This window comes from Taudactylus pleione, unplaced genomic scaffold, assembly GCF_031769625.1.
Source record: "Taudactylus pleione unplaced genomic scaffold, aTauple2 ptg000041l, whole genome shotgun sequence".
NCBI classification, from domain to species: domain Eukaryota; kingdom Metazoa; phylum Chordata; class Amphibia; order Anura; family Myobatrachidae; genus Taudactylus; species Taudactylus pleione.
The window spans coordinates 72,741,449-72,758,770 of record NW_028284443.1 but is presented as its reverse complement, the minus strand read 5'-3'; the positions used below and the strand labels follow the sequence as shown (position 1 = coordinate 72,758,770).

The 17,322-nt window shown below is 44.0% G+C and overlaps 1 protein-coding gene across 4 annotated transcripts in view; it reads left to right on the top strand.

Moving 5' to 3' along the window:
• Positions 1-17,322, top strand: part of PIBF1 (progesterone immunomodulatory binding factor 1) — a 276,137-nt gene that overhangs the window by 183,514 nt on the left and 75,301 nt on the right. The window contains exon 16 of one of the 4 annotated variants that reach the window (XM_088459371.1): positions 4,616-4,855. The exons of the other annotated variants lie outside the window; for them this stretch is intronic. Coding sequence (XP_088315497.1) covers positions 4,616-4,646 — 31 coding nt within the window. The 3' untranslated portion in view covers positions 4,647-4,855. Of the gene's footprint in view, positions 1-4,615; positions 4,856-17,322 lie in introns of those variants that run through there. 4 annotated transcript variants of the gene reach the window in all.

Genomic DNA, 17,322 nt, shown 5'->3' with positions numbered 1-17,322 from the left:
ACTACTTCATCAAGGCCTTCCAGCTCTCATCCTAACCCACTTCATGCTCTTTACTCCCTATCTACCCATTCTGTGTCACGCCTATCTGTCTGCCCCACTCCTTTAGAATGTAAGTTCTCACGAGCAGGGACCTCTTCCCTCATGTGCTTCTCTTTACACTTTCTTCTACTCCTTACTCCCCACAAGGGCACCTAATACTTAACTTATCCTGCACTGTAATGTACTGTAAGTTACTTGATTCTTGTTCATTTATTAGTTTATGTACTCTGTAAGGCACTGCAGAACACTTGTGGTGCCATATAAATAAAGGATGATAATAATAATGATAATAATATGAACTACAAATGCGCTTCTATTAGGAGTATTGTGAAATATGAGTCTAAATACTTTGAACAGAGCCTCTGAATTTTAATTATTCATATTTTATAATTGTAATAGATTTAAAGACTGTGTAAAATGCGTATGAATGATTGTTCTACTATATTAAAAGCGCAATATTATAATATCTAGTTTAAGGAATTACTTTTTTAGCACAGTTTTTCATCTCGTTGAGGTTATGGTAGCCGTTTATTAAACAGCTGCTTTTTGTAGTATGATATTAACATCAATACAGTAATTTAGTATCACTTTTTTGAGCTAATGTTTTTTTTATGTAGTTAATTTTGGGTTTGGTCATCATTTTTGAGACGGAGGGTGTTTATTGTTAAAAAGTGAGAAAAAAAACTACATTACAATTTTGAACCATGAATATAATTGTATGAGAACATTTGTGATTCCAATATTAAAGATGAGCTACAACTTATTTTTTGGTTTTGGCACAGTAGGTTTTCCAGTAAAAGAATGGGTTAATTAGTGTTGACAAGGACAGACTTGACATGTGCCCCCTGTTTATATCCACAATGAAATTTAGTATAGGATTGCCATATTCCAAAAATAAAATCCGGGACCTATTGCCTGGGATCCTATCCGCGCAGTCACACCACACCGCACCCTATTACATAAACCCCATATAATAGGAATTATATTGCCATGAAGGCAAAATGCAGTTTGTACAATTTGGTCGTGTTTGGATATTTAAAGTTTGCAATAAAATAAAAAGTGTGTACTGAACAAATAAATATTTTCAAAAAACTCTTATGATGTAGATGTTTTAAATTTCTTAATAAAAGGAAAGTTTGTATGCAATATATCAGTTAACTGACATTTTCTCTCAGGTGGTGGCATTCTTAAATAATTATAAATAGAACTATGAGCGTTAATGCATAATATGATTTAATATAATTGATGGGCGACAGTCCCAAGTTGAAATACAAAATATATATTTTTTTTTTTTATCCATTATTGCGGTATAATAATCCAGTTTATGAAGTCTTTTGCACAACACTTTCTAGTGTGAAAATTATTTTGCCTCAATCAGAGTGAATTTACATACATCCAAATACAACTTGAAATACAAAAAAAAACTATTTTATCCCTTCTATTGCAAGGTAAGATTTGTTAAAAAGAAAAAAAAAAAAAAGAGATAAATAAAAAGGCTCGGAGGCAAACATACCATATAAAATACAGTATTTTGTATAGTCTGTGTTGTTTACTGTTTGTTTGTAATTTTACACTGACTGTGGCTGTTTATGTCACTGTCACAGCCTGGTGCATCTATCTACGCTCTCTAAGGTTGCTCTCAATTCATTGTCTCAAACTGGGTCTCTCTGGGGACAGTGGAAACTAGTCTGGAAAGGAGCGATCCTTCCACACCACGCCGAAATTCAGACTGACCGCATGCTACAACGGGCAGGGAGAATAGACTGTCTTCCGCCTTTGGCGTCATGATGTCATAACATGTTGCGGGCCACCTCCAGGCTCCACGTTACCATTCACCAAGCTTCCATCCTTCTGCCAAGCTCCACCAAATATACAGAAGTACAAGTGTTTCATATCACATCAATCAGTGCAGTCTTGTGAAGTGAAACAAAAAAGATACTACACTAACCATGTTAAAATCCCACCTTATTATAAGGTTTGGAGGGTATCTGGGCCACAGGTTGGATACAATTCTTCTATGAAATTACTGGGGACATAGATGTTAAGGAGAGTATATCTCGTATTGAAGTTTACATAATTTAAGATTATGATACCATCCACTGGATCAAGGAATTAATTCAGATTGGTGTATAGCTACCCCTCATTATATGGATTGATATGGAACTAACAAAAACATTTATATATTTATTTGATAGTCTCTTAGGGTCCCCAGACATCCAATGTTTGCATGAGCCGGCTTACTGTATGTACTTTTGCTGCCACTGTATTTGTTCGGTTATTGACATCTGAGGATCAGAATAACAGATTGATATAACTTTAAAAATTATTTGTCTTTGAATAAGGCATGTTTAAGTGCTGGGAAAAAAAAATGTGCTCAATAACTTGAGCAGAGTTTGGAATGGGATACCCAGTGTATAAATAAAGAGTAGCACATTGTCTTCTATATGATAATACAGTGTATGCCACATGGTGTAGATTGTGGAGGATCCATTTCCCTTCTCTAATTATTCCATCTTATTATTATTATTCCTCACTTCCGCTAGTCTTTCCTTTATACTGCAGCTTTCTCTTTTAGCCTATTTCTAAACCTCTGTGTTGATTGATCCACATTTTAAATCACTTTACTCACTGTCTATTCTCCCTTTCTGTCTCCTTCTTTACCATCTTACTGACCATTTTCTCTTGTCCTGCTTCTCTCTTCTGTAGCTCAGTGGGCAGCTAGCATCTGGCAGGTCTGTTCCTGTTGGGCCACCAGAGAAGGAGAGAGCTAGGCTTTTCAAATTTTCAAATAAAAGACTGCCTTTCTTTTGATACTACCAATGTGTCCTCAGTCACCCTGCTGTTTTTACGCCATATGGAGCGAACTAGATGCACCACCATGGGTAGAGATCTCTGTACTTTTGTACTTTTCCCTGAATTTTGCTTCTAAATACAACATAGCCGCTTACAAAGTTGCTTATAGTGTACTAGGCACACAAGAGTAGTACTTTTGTCTAAAAGGAATTGGTGTAATGTAGCAGATTAAGCATAATGATACATGGTATGAGCCACTCGTATCAGACCTCTGCCTTTTCCCTTTTTACCCAGATAAGCGATGGATGTCAGGCAATAGATAGACAATCTATAGATATACCAACTGGTCAACAATTACAAAAGGTCGACATGGTCTAAAGGTCGACCACAAAAGGTCAGCATGGTTGAAGATTTAAAGGTCGACATTGGAATGGATGACATAGAAATGGCCGATACCTTTTTTTTTTTAGGGTTAGCCACTTACCCCAATGGTTAGGGTTAGGCACCAAGGGGAGGTTAGGGTAAAGATTACGATTGGAAAACAAAAAAAATTGTCGACCATTTTTGTGTTGACCATGCCATGACTTTTTGACCTTTTGTACTTGTTGACCTTTATCCGTCGAAATTTTGTGCCAGCGTCGGTGTTTAGGGTACCCCTACATTGTACTGTTGTCAGATTGTGATGCGAATAAGACACGTTTTGTGAAAAAAAATCTCTGGCGGGACGCTTGGTGTGGCTAAGCCAAATAAGACTACATGACTCAATATGAGGATAGGTGTATGTTCATTTATTTTTATGATGTTGAATTATTTGAATTTTGTCACTGGGTCCTCTGGACTATTGGCAAAAGTAAGTGAATTTACCAGTGTCAAGATACTGGCGGTTGTGAGCCAAGTATAGGATGGAAACCCCACTTAAGTGTCCATCTGATCATTTTATTTTATTCTTTTACATGAAATTATTGCTTTTTCTCCCGTATGTTGACTTTTTGTTATCAGTCAATGCTTGTAGTCAAGAATGGAAAATGTAATCCTGGTTAGAAACCAGCAGAATATGTTGACATTCGCTTTCAAGAGAAATCCTGTGTACAGTGTGATAAACTGATTATTCATTGCTGTGTAGACAATCTCTCCACAGGATCTGTTCTGTGAAAAGAAAGGAAAATATTTATTGCCTTCCTTGTGGGACACTTTGTGCAGACATGATTTATTTACTGTATATATGCCTAGCTACAGATACCTTGTGATAGACATGTTATTTTCTTTCAAAATATTTTTTTAATTTGCTTTTTTTTTCTTCACTTGTGTTATAAGGAGCACAATACTTCCCTTCAGTAAAACACTTTTGTCAGTGAGCAGGAGATCACAGTGACATGTTATCATAGTTTTAATAAAGAAACAATATAAATGGCATGCTTCCCTAACACGTACAGTTGTAAAGATAAAATACGTGCACACAGTGCTACCATAACAAATGACTGTGCAGCTATAGACGCCTTGAGAAAACACTGTTTCTTCCCCCTGTAAGATCTAGCCTCTATTTTTTTTTTTACACTTTATTTCATGTAACAATGTAGAGTTCAGTGTATACACTTGTATTGTTGGGAAACAAGGAATAGGTTAGTCTCGTCAGTGACATGCTTTTTAAGGGATGTTTACTTTGTCGGGTTGAGATTCTATAAAATGGAACTTTATTTTTTTTTCTTTAAATGTAATGTCTATTTGTGTCTAAACTCTAATCCAATGACAAGACCTCAATTCATACACCTTTTGTTGTTCTTAGTACTAGGAAACAGTGTCGGACTGGAACATGAATGGTTTACAGGGGAAGTGCAATTGTAAGGGTGGCAGCACAAAGCTGAAGAGGTGAGGCCAGCCATCAGAAGGGCAGAGGAAAAGAAGAATAACTGCCTTGGTCACCTCATCTGAATGATTCTTCTTTCCTTCTGGCACAGTAGAAGGTGTCTGGGTATAATATTTTACCAGTGTGAGGTTGCCTTCTGGCCCCGTGCTATCTACTTTGAAATAAATGTATTTATCTATTACCAGTTTATATAGCGCACACATATTCCGCAGCACTTTACAGAGAATATTTGGCCATTCATATCAGTCCCTGTCCCAGTGGAGCTTACAATCTATGGGGGTCATTCAGACCCACTCGCGAGCGGCAGTACGCTTGCAAGTGGGTCGATGTTCCCCACTGCGCATGCGCACGACGGAGGGAGCTCTGTCGTGCGCATGCGCGAGACCCGGCGAGCGACGGGCTTTCCATCGCTCGGGGTCTCGCACCAAAGGGGGCGTGCTGTCGATGTTGATTGACAGCACGCCCCCTTTGGTGGGCGTGCCTACCGTCTGAAGCCGGCCCCACTGACATCACTAGTGTCAGTGATGTCAGTGGGAGTGATTTTGACCCGACCGCAGGGTTTCCCTCGCAAGTCCGATGGTCGCGATGGTCTTGACCCACAGCTATACGAGCGTCCAGGAGGACGCTCCATTTTAATGGAGGAGGGCCCTGATTCAGAGCGAGCGCTCTGGTCAGAGCGTCCAGCTCTGAATCAGGCCCTATGTTCCCTACCACATGCTCACACGCACTAGGGTTAATTTTGTTGGGAGCCAATTGGCCTACCAGTATATTTTTGGAGTGTGGGAGGAAACCGGAGTACCCGGAGGAAACCCACGCAAGCACAGGGAGAATATACAAACTCCACACAGTTAGGGCCGAGGTGGGGATTGAACCCCTGACCTCAGTGCTGTGAGGCAGTAATGCTAACCATTACACTGTCTGTACAGAGGCAACCAGACCAATCCTATCATACCGAAATAATAATATGAATCCACACTATACTCACTTTACGCAGGTAACACTGATATCATACAGCCAATATACACCAATCGCTATACACAGTTTATACTGATTTCACACACCTGATTCAAACTGATCATTATACACAATTAAAACACATAGAATAAACAGTGAAGGGTTAAAATGTGTTATAAAAGAAAAATGCGTTATAATGCGGTGCCCTGAAACAGGTCAACCAAAGTAATCCAGGGGGACCCACGCCCCAAAAATGAACCAAAGTTGCACTACAGTATATAACTTGTAGGACTTACCTAGAATTGTGCCTAATATCAGTGTGCATATACATTACCAGACTCCATGCTTTTAAACCAATAAGGAAGGGGTGCTAATCGAGACTGAGGGCGTCTCCTTTCCCTAAATATATATAATGGGAGGTGCTACCTGATGAGACTAATTGCAGGCACAGAAACAGACAAATCTCAGGTGCACAACTCCAAATTACTGTTAATATATAAATGCAATAAAATTTTGCAATCAATAGATGTTTTTAGCATAATCATGGCCAAGGTTATGGGCTTACCCAATTATATAATTTTCCACTTATTTTTGTTTGCGGTTCGGGAATTAAACCACAAATTTGCCATCATAATTCTGGAGCGTCTGGTGACCTGTTTTTTGTGACAACTACTGGAAGGAACAACTGAAGATGGGCACTTCAGAGTAGGAGGCACCAATAGGTATTACAGTGTATACGGACACTGTGAGTGGGCGTCTGTCTGGACACATTCATACGAACAGATGTACACCAGGGAAGGACTTTGTGGTGGCATTAGCATCAAGTCTCAGATGGGCTACTGCCATTAGACGCAGACACAGATGCTGCAGCATCTGCCTCAGTATGAGCCTCCCCGTGTAGAACGTATTATGCATGTATTTAAAATGTACCTTGACACGAGGCTGTACTAAAAAGTGGCGAGGAGCAAATACACATACTGGCTTTGGGGGATGTACTGTTATATTACAGTATGCTGGCCAGGGGCTGCACTGGGTGTTGGCATTATAGTATGATGGAATGGACCGCTGCCATTGCACACAGGAGGATACATTGCTCCATCATAAATACTTCAAACCTAAATTCATGAAATAACTTTAGAAATGGAGAGAGAGAGTGTGAGAGGCAACAGAGAGAGAAATTTGGACAAGGGAGAGATGGGGAAGAGAGAGAGAAAAAAAAAGTCAGCCAGGAACAACTACTAGTATAGGACAACGTTAATTATGGAGCTCACCCCACTGTGAAGAGGCACAGCTTCGGACGTCCAATCCTAGCTGTGGGCAGGTTCCACTGCCCACAACAAGCTGAAAGTTCAGTGACCAGCATCCGTGTTACATGTCAGTTGGGTGTATAACCAGTATCCATGTTACATGCCAGTCTGGTGTATAACCGGTATGTGCGTCACCTGCCAGTCTGGTGTATAACCGGTACCTGTGTTACATGCAAGTCAGGTATAACCAGTAAATGCATGTCCTATGTACATACAGGTCATTGATACTACAGGACACGGCAATACAAAGGGCTTGGACAAATCAACATTGTGAACCCTTATATAATATTTAAAACAACTTTATGTAATAGTACATACAAGAGAGGAATACAGCGTAATATCTTTTATACTGACCAACCATGATGAATGATACAGACCCGCCATTTCCTATGAAGGGCACGGGAATGTCGTGGCTCTCCCATGGTCCTGGGGAGAAAATAATGGCCAATCTACAGATGGGGCAAAACACAGGGAGACTGACACCCGCATTATTCCCCAGTAGTGTCCCACACTGAGCTCTGACCTTGTAAAAGAGGCAAAATGACTCTGGTAAACAGCTGTATTGCTATGAAAGTCCAATCTAAACTTATTTACCATGGTGTATTTTCAGTGGTGAACATGTATATTTATGCTGAAGTAATAAACCGTATTCCAAACCAAGGATAAGCCCTCTCCCAATTATTTATAAAGTACAGTATTTCACTATATTGTCGCTTTTTAAAGGCTTTGGAATAGCAGGTGGCTATTCTATTTCTCAACTTTGTTTAATATGCACATAACATTGGAAATCAGTGACACTAAAATGGACTCGCACAAGATATCTTCATGGTTTGTAAATCACTGTCTGCTGAGTGCAATGATGTAACACAGTGCATTACATCATCTGCCCTGTGTGAGGGTGAGGGCAGCCTGCAGCAATGACCAATGAAGGCGATGATATTGTGCAAATCCCATTGGCTGCATCGTTCTCTGCACTGTGCTGAGGGGGATGGATGGGATCAGCTGTAGGTACACATTATCACACTCACCCAGCTCAGGGGCAGCACACAGATTTCCTCTCCACCGGCTGATGGCAAGCATTGTCAGACTGCTGCTCTCTAACCTCCCGCACTGATATTGCTTACAGAGCCGACCCTGACCTCCCTGTGACATTCTTCCTGTCTCAGCAGCCAAAAACAGAGTGAGTCACAGTGGCACCATGTGCCCTCCTCCCCGGCACTGATGACTCCTCCTCCCATTAATTAGCAGTTGTCAGAGGTACCCCGCAGAGCTTCCTTACTCTGTTACAGGACTCCCTTTGCAGACAGTGGCAGTGCTGTAAGCCATGCCCTCTCACAGAAGTGGGAGGGGCTTAGAGTCAGTGGGGCCCACCAGGGAATACCTCTGCCCTCCGGCAGGCCAGTCCAACCCTGCTTGGAAATGTCACTTTGTCAAATTTAGCCATGATTTTAAATGGCTACCCCACTATAGACATTCTGGGCAGCACTGCAGTGAGCTTTGCCGGGCCCGGGTAAAAAATTGTGTTGCCTAATGAATGAATGTGCGTGACTGTGCCACCTAAAAAAAAATAAAATAAAATATCGGGGTGGTGCGATCATTGTGATCTCTCCCCCCTGCATAGGCAGAGGAGGCTGCTGCTGTTGCTGATCAGCGGTAGCAGCCTCCATGGTCCCATGGCAGCCCAGCACACAGCAGTGTGTGCTGGACTGAGGAAACACTGGCACTGCTGACAGGTGAGAGGGAGGGGCGTACGGTAGACCTGTTCTCCCGCCAGGCCCCTTCATCAAACCCAGGCCGGGGTAATTAGTACCCGCTCCCCTCCCCTCTCAGCTCCCCTGATTCTGAGAACTGTAGAAGAGTTTCTCAATAATCCTTTTTAAGCATTCTGTTATTTCTGTAATTACCAGTTAATCCATTTATTGGATAATGTACCAAACTGTAAATTATAATGATATTTTGTCACAGAGGAATCTTATGACCATATAAAGTCAGATGTTTTTTCATACAGATCATGGCAATCCACATCAGTACCATTTATGCACAAGTTATTTACAGGGGTTTATACAGTTAATATTATCACTTGTGTCTATTTTAAACTGTGTAGAGATCCAGGTATATGTCTCCTTTAATCATCTTAGAAAACTGCCCATATGAAAAATGTCATGTACTCTCAAGTGCCCACAGTAAAAGTAAGTGGGAGAACTTTTTAAATGTTTTAATAGTTACACTGTGGTATTCTGTATGTGTTACCAGAAATATTGGAATAATTAAAATATAGAGACTATTGAAACAAATATAAGGAAATTAAAATGTTTTTACTGCCATTATACTTTTCCTGGAGCCATCTACCATGGGCCTGTATATAGATTACATTCGGATACCTATGGCAAGGCTTCAAATTAATGCTTGTCTGCAAGATACACCTAGGAACCCAACAGACAAATGTCCAAAATGATGTAGAGGGAACAAAAGCAGCTTTTTTCTTAAAAGAAATACTACTTTTGATGCAGCTAAAATTTTCTAAATGTATAGAAATATGTAGCATGTCTTTGCACCCAACTGCTGTAAGCTAGGGGCCCATAGACCCATGGAAAATGGAGGGATTGTGTATATAGGGGCACACCCATCATTTTACAGTAATGTGTGCTAACATGCTAGAGATCATTTCTGAGAAATAGGTCCTCTGCACAAGTAAAGTTATATAATTTCAAGGTTTAATATAGAAACTAGATAGAAACTATATGGTCCTTCCCAGACATCATAAAACAGTGTCAAAAATCAACCAGCCAGTCTGTTAGATATGACATCAATAGAGGAGTGATATAGGTTTTACAAGCTATTGCAACTTTTTATTCTGTGTCAGACTTTTGGGATCAAATGCATTTGAGAAGCTGCAGTGATTTCCTTGCATTCCCCAAAGCCATCAGAAGATATACATCTACATGTTATATTTCCTTTAAGTTCTTTATTTATTTTTAATTGCTATTTATACAGATGTGTCCTTATACACCTAGAATCAATACTCCATGTTGTGCGAGATGCCTGTCGCAAGTGAGGTACCAGGTCTCATGCGCCTCTGCTTGCAGTGCAAATAAGACGCACCAGGAGACTGCAATAATTAATTTGATATACAACACTTGTATATCTGTGTGCGACTGAGTCTGTAAACCTAGCACAACGGAACTTGGCATGGGAAAAAGCCATGGCCAGTACATTGTAGCACTTCACATACATATTCAGACTCAGTCGCACACAGATATACAATTGTTGCAGATCAAATTAATTAGTGCAGTCTCCTGGTGCATCATAGTCGCGTCACATTGCAATTAACTGCAGCAATAGTGTAGGAAGAAACATCAGTGTGTGTATCTCTGACACCACTTTTCCTGCAGCTGTCTCCTCTGGGATGGCCTCACATCTGTCCCAGGGGTCACCATGGTGGCGGTGTTGGGATCCTTCTATCCTCCAATTACTCCTACCAACTCATACTTTCGAACTGTCCCTTACATTCTCCACATTTGAGGTTCATGCTGTACGCCTCTTCCAATCTGTTAACCTTCGAGTAGCTGTCCTTTACCGTTCCCCTGTCCCTCACTCCAAATTCCTTGACAACTTTGCTTCCTGGATCCCTCACTTCCTCTCTCTAGATCTTCCTTCCTTTAGCTTAGGTGACGTCAATATCACAATTGATATCCCCACTGAATTTTCTGCTTCTAAACTTCTTACCCTCACATCATCGGTTGGTCTCTCCCAATGGACCTCTTCACCTTCTCATGTGAGTGGGCACTCACTTGATCTGATCTTCACTCACCATTGTGATATTTCTGATTACACCAATTCCCCATCACCTTCTCTCTTTTAACTTCTGCCTCTCTCCTTCTCCACCTCTGCCTCTTAAGGTAGCACCTTCATTAAGTGTCACATTTAGGCTATCTATACCATTTGCTTTTTCTACCTGTGTGAGTCCAAATACATACAGTCAATATGATATATGTTCACCAATTCTTGAAAGTAATGAAGACTTGGGTAATATTGCACCGTTACCCAATGATGCTTGCAGATTGCACTGATGGCTTTCAAGCCTGGTAGGTATTCCTCAGGATGCTCAGAAAAAACAACATAGTGTCTACTGTCGCCTATGGTGTATTGGACAAAATAAATCCTTCAGGTTCATTATCACCCTTTATAAATGTGTTATTCGCTTTGGATATTAATTTGTAATCCCGATATCAGTGGTTTGATAGCGGTGCAATAAAGTCCTGATATTTCATTACAGAGAGATATCAGGACTTAAATAATCCAGAGTACTTGGATGTGCCTAAGAAAAAAAATATTTCCTACTTACGGATGGTCCTCCCAATTTAAGAAAAGACCATCAATGTATAAAAAATGTACTACAGGGTGGTCCATAAGTGTGTAAACACTCTTATAAAAAGGAAATGAGTTTGGAAATATTAATTCAGTGTCTACACATATGATATGGGAGTGGGGGAAAACTTTTTAGGGTATGTCACCAGTATGGTGGCCATCTTGGATGCAACTCCAATTTTTTAATTGGTAAGGTAGTCATATGACCTCAAACAGATGCAGAATTTCATAAGAAAAACAATGGTGTTCTTAGTTTTAACGTATCTTTATTCATTCTCGAGTTTTAACTGGGTTTTCTTTGCAGGTAGTGACATTAATGACACTGGCACTAACACAAAGTGTTGAGATTGTCTTGGTATCTATAGAACGAAGCACACGTGCTATTGCAAATTATTTCAACCAACGCCATCCAAATAGACCACCCATTACTCACAGTGCAGTTTACAAACTCCTTGTCAAATTTAAAGAAACTGGATCAGTTACAGATAAACCAAAAATGGATGACCAAAAACTGTTACAGATTAAGCAACAACTGCTGTGCTAGCATCATTTTCAAAGAAAACTATGAAAATAGACAAAACGGCGCATGAATTATAAATCTTTCATAATACTAATGTTACCATAGGTAACTGCTACTTCTACCCTAATTAACAGAGTGGTACCGGTAAATATATGTGCTTTATGGAACTTACTGTATATACAACTAACATACAGCGATTTAACTTTGTGGAACGGTTTCTTTCCTCTGGTGGAATAGATATATCCTCTACAGCCATGGCCAAAAGTTTTGAGAATGACACAAATATTGGTTTTCACAAAGTTTGCTGCTTCAGTGTTTTTAGACCTTTTTGTCAGATGTTGCTATGGTATACTGAAGTAAAATTACAAGCATTTCACAAGTGTCAAAGGCTTTTATTGACAATTACATTAAGTTTATGCAAAGAGTCAATATTTGCAGTGTTGACCCTTCTTTTTCAAGACCTCTGCAATTCGCCCTGGTATGCTCTCAATCAACTTCTAGGCTACATACTGACTGATGGCCGCCCTATCTTGCCTAATCAATGCTTGGAGTTTACCAGAATTTGTGGGGTTTTGTTTGTCCATCCGCCTTTTGAGGATTGACCACAAGTTCTCAATGGAATTAAGGTCTGGGGAGGTTCCTGGCCATGGACCCAAAATGGCCTGGTCATATTTGTGAAGGGGCATACTAGATGGGCCAAATGGTTCTTATCTGCGGTCAAATTCTAGGTTCTGTTTCTATGACCAGGTCAGTCTAAGCACTACTGGCTTCCGTCGTCACACATATGACCGTGCCAGTTGAGGGTTAAGGCATAAAGTAATTGCAATGAACATATTCGTATTAAAATAAGGACAAAAATTACTAAAAGCAAAAAAATAAAATGAGATATAAAATAAAAAATGTAGGGGTGAATGTGAAAATGGAAAAATAGTAACCTTAAATAGCAGGCTAGTCTAAGTGCCCTTAACCACTTACTGTATCTGCTAAGTCCAGTGGCATTCGTCCCAAGCACTGCAGGTGTTTAAATGTGAGGAGGGGGGTTATATAAAAGTCTCCCCTTAGAGTTGCGGTCACTCGTATCTGGGAGGGCAGTACTTGATTAACTCGTCCAGGAAGGGACACAATTACGTAATTAAGCCACACCCAGGAAAACTGTAGACCTTTTTAAAAACCATGTATAGGGGATAGAGCATTAAAAGTGCTCTAACTCCCCCATCCAGGTGCCCACATACTCCATTACCCTTGTTTGGAGGAGTCCCATTTTTCAGTGATGTGACCCCTGAGTGGTTATTCCCTGGTGACGTGTGATCACTAGAGAACACCCCTGTACTGCAGAAATCATAATAAAATTAAGGAATTGGGGAGGATCTCTCCTATCATGGCTTCAATATGTGAAAGAGGGGGGTCCTCTTAGTGGTGATTGTCTGCAGTTAGTTGATTGCCCTTAACTTGCAGAATCTTCCCCATCCTGGCACCTGAACACACAGGAGCACTCTTGTTTGCTAGAGGGAAGTCCCCTCTTTCAAGCAATGTGTGCTTCCTTAGTAGTTATTGTCTGGGGATCACCAGACCATAACACCCAATACTACAGAAAACATTAAGAAGTTCAGAGATATGAGGGGGTGTCTAATGCCTTGATGACCCCCATCATGGCATCAATAAACACAAGGCTACCCTGATTTGATATGTCTATTTTAAAAATGATATGCCTTGTTGGGTTACCATATTATTCCTACATATTTTCTGTTTCATTCAAACATTCACGCATTGAGGAAGCTCCGACCAGCAAAACGTACATCTGCCAGCCCCACCCACCTGAGTTACCACAAGTTCTGTGGTGTACTCAATCGGCGTAATCCACTGCCGCACGCTAGGACCTCCGGTTCATAGGACCAGATCTACAGCTCGATCACCCTCCAGCCTGTCTGTTGACAACAGTTTTTCTACTTCAGGGTCCATAGGGTATCCACAGGATACCTTGGGGTATAGGTGTGACGTCAGTCGCAGGGCACCAAAGAGTTAAGCTTTCAGCCTCCCAGGATGCACTAGGTCCCCCTCCTATACCCCGCCCCCGGGCCAAGGCACCTCAGTTTAGTTTGGTGCTCGGCCGGAGTCGGGTGCACCTGTTGGAGTGGGGGCTAGAAGAGCCCCTGAAGCTTATTCTTCATGCAGCTGTGGCTGCACAACTGGATGTACAGCATGGACAGTCAGTCCTGACGTCCATGCTGTCTTCCCTACACCCCGCCGGTACCAGAACGCCGGTACTGATCCGGGGATGCTGGTGGGCGTCTGGGGTCACAGCTAGCGGTGACCCCAGATGCTCCGGACCATGGCCGGATTCAAGGGGGACAGAGGTAAGCAGCGGGGTCCCGCGGTGGGTCCCCGCTGATCACATGGTCCTAAGTCCCCAGGCAGGGGGCTCCCTGGGGACTGGCTGCAGCGTGGAGCCAGGCGACCAACCTGCGCTTCCACTACCCCCTGGGACAGCGGACCGCAGCAGCGCGGTAGCGCTGCGGCGTCCCAGGGGTTAAATGCATGCCAGGGGAGCGCGCCTTCCCTGTCTCACAGCCGGCGCCTCCCCCGCTGCACACAGCCCTCTCTGCATGCTGCCGACTGGTCCTGTGGCAGCGCTCCTCCCCCAGGCCAGCCTCCTCTCTGCTCCTCGGCGGCCATCTTCTCCAGAACGCATGGTGAACGCTGCTGGAAGCGCTGGACGGAAGCATCGTGGTCTGGGTCCCCCCGCATACCTCTCCTCCGCTGTGGTCAGGTCTGTGTATGCAGCGCTGTGTCCTACCAGGCCCTGTGTCTGTGTAGTTGAGTGATCAGCGCTGTTAGTGCAGAAATTGTTATTTCTCTGCATTGTATGTGACTGTGCTAGCGCTGCTGCCTGTAATCTTTTCTTCATCTAAACTGTCAGCTTTATTACTGTCCCTGTTCTTTCTGCTAAAGCCCTTGCGGTGCGGTGCTGCAGGGTGGTCTCTCGCCTATTTAATACTTAATTGGTGAGAGAGGTCACATACGTGGTGCCATCATGTCTGAAAGTGATTTTCCCCTCCGGCTACAGTGTACCACGTGCAAAGTACCGTTAGCGGAGGGGGAGGGTAGCGCGGAGGGCCTTTGCCGGCAGTGTTTGTCCATGGCGCGGCCTATTACGGTTACAGCAGCGGTACAGGAGCCGCCCTGGGCTTGTTTCGCTCAGGCGTTAACAGCTTTAGTGGGCCAGTTAGCTCCGCAGCCCGCGTTTACTCCGATGGGTTTGTCCCAGCAGTCTGTGGTGTCGTCACCCATGCAGGGGTTCCCACGACAATTGGTGGTACCCCACAGTCTCCCTATTTCCCCGCTCCCGGGTTCTCTGGAGCCAGCGTGGGTTAACTCCCTGACGAGTTCTGTACAGCACTTGTCGGATGTGTTGCAAGGGGAGTCTGTGATGCGGTCTCATAAAAGGCCGGTGGCGTCTCTGTCCGCTCCTTATGAGGATGACGAAGGGACGTCTGATGATGGGGAGATTCTAGATCCTTACGATCAGGAACCTCTCCATACTAAGGACGCTGATGCTAAGTCCAAAGTATATATTCCTGGACTTATTCGGGCGGTCCGCACAGCCTTGGTGATTGAGGACGAAGTTCCCCCAGCGGCTAAATCTAAGTATGCCTTTTTCAAAGATGTGAAGGGCGATGCCACAGTCTTTCCTCTTTCGGGTCAGTTGGTGGACCATTTAGAGGAGGCGTGGAAACAACCTGGCAAAAGATACCAGCCGCAGAGACGCCTGGCGGTGGCTTATCCGTTCGCGGATAATTATTTTGCGAAGTGGGAATCCCCTCCACAGGTGGATTCTCACGTGACCCGTCTTGTCCGTAGTGCCACATTGCCGATGCCATCCATGTCCTCCCTTAAGGATGCTACGGACCGCAAGGTAGAAATCTGCCTGAAGTCCGCTTATTCCCTTGCAGGGGGGGCAGCACGGCCGGCTATGGCCATTTGCTGGGTTGCCAGAGCGATGGAGCGCTGGGCGGATTCATTAGAGGCTTCTTTTGAATCCGACTGTCCGGCCGATCAGGCGGAGTTGATTGGCAATCTCCGTGATTCGGCCACCTACATCAACGAGGCGGCTCTAGACATTAGTACTCTGGTGTCTAGAATTTCTTCAGCAGCGGTAGCTGCTCGTCGCACCTTGTGGCTGCGATCCTGGAAGGCGGACGCAGATTCCAAGAAAGGTCTGGAAGCGTTGCCGTTTACCGGAGAAGTTCTCTTCGGTCCGGATCTGGATAAGATTGTGGCCACGCTGGCGGCAGCCAAATCTGCCTGTCTCCCGTCGGCCGCTGCTCCTTCTGGTTCGGGACCATCGTCCTTTCGGTCATCTAGGGCCCAGGGCAGGCCCAAACCACAGTCGTTTCCTCGACAGGCTGGCCCTAAGAAATCGGTCAAGCCCCGGAAGCAGGCATGGAGTACCAGACGTCCGGCCCCCAAGCCAGATGACAAGCCTGCGGCCTGACGGTCCGGGCCTCCCTTTGGGGGATCCCAGGGTGGGAGGCCGCCTGCTACAGTTCGCCCAGTGTTGGTCGACCACTACGACAGACACTTGGGTTCTGGAGGTGGTTTCTCACGGATACGCCCTCTCCTTCCGGCACAGACCCCCGGCTCGCTTCTTCACCACGGGTCTCCCATCAGACCGGAACAAGGCTACGGAGCTGCGGAAGGTATTGCACACTATGCTCCAGGCTGGAGTTATAGTGGCGGTTCCATTCTCCTAGAGGGGCCAGGGTTTCTATTCAAATCTATTTTTGGTACAGAAACCCAATGGGTCATATCGTCCGATTCTCTACCTCAAAGCACTCAACAAGTCTTTGCGGGTCCCGAAGTTTCGGATGGAGACCCTACGGTCCATCATTCTGGCGCTGGAACCTGGGGACTACTTGGTGTCATTGGACATACAGGACGCTTACCTGCATGTCCCTATTCTTTGGCGCCATCAACAGTTCCTCAGGTTCGCAATCAGCAGCGACCACTTCCAGTTTCGGGCGTTACCTTTTGGCCTGGCAACAGCACCACGTGTTTTCACCAAGGTGATGGCGGTCATGGCGGCTTCTCTGCGGCTGCAGGGAGTCCGCATGTTGCCGTATTTGGACGACCTGTTATTGGTGGCAGGATCTCCAGAGCTCCTGTTACGCCACTTGGACCTGACCATTGCACTGCTGCAACGGCACGGCTGGCTAATCAACTGGCAGAAGTCCACTCAAATCCCGTCTCGGAGGATTCTGCATCTTGGAGCCTTATTGGACTCGGGACAGCAAAGGATCTTCGTGACGGAGGACAAGATCTCTGCTTTACAGTCAAGGGTGCGCAGTTGTCTGCACAGCCGCCGGGTGTCCTTACACTCGGCGATGAGGTTACTGGGCTCCATGGTGTCGGTGTTCGACATGGTGGAATATGCCCAGTTTCACTCCAGACCTCTGCAGCACCTGATCCTGTCCAAGTGG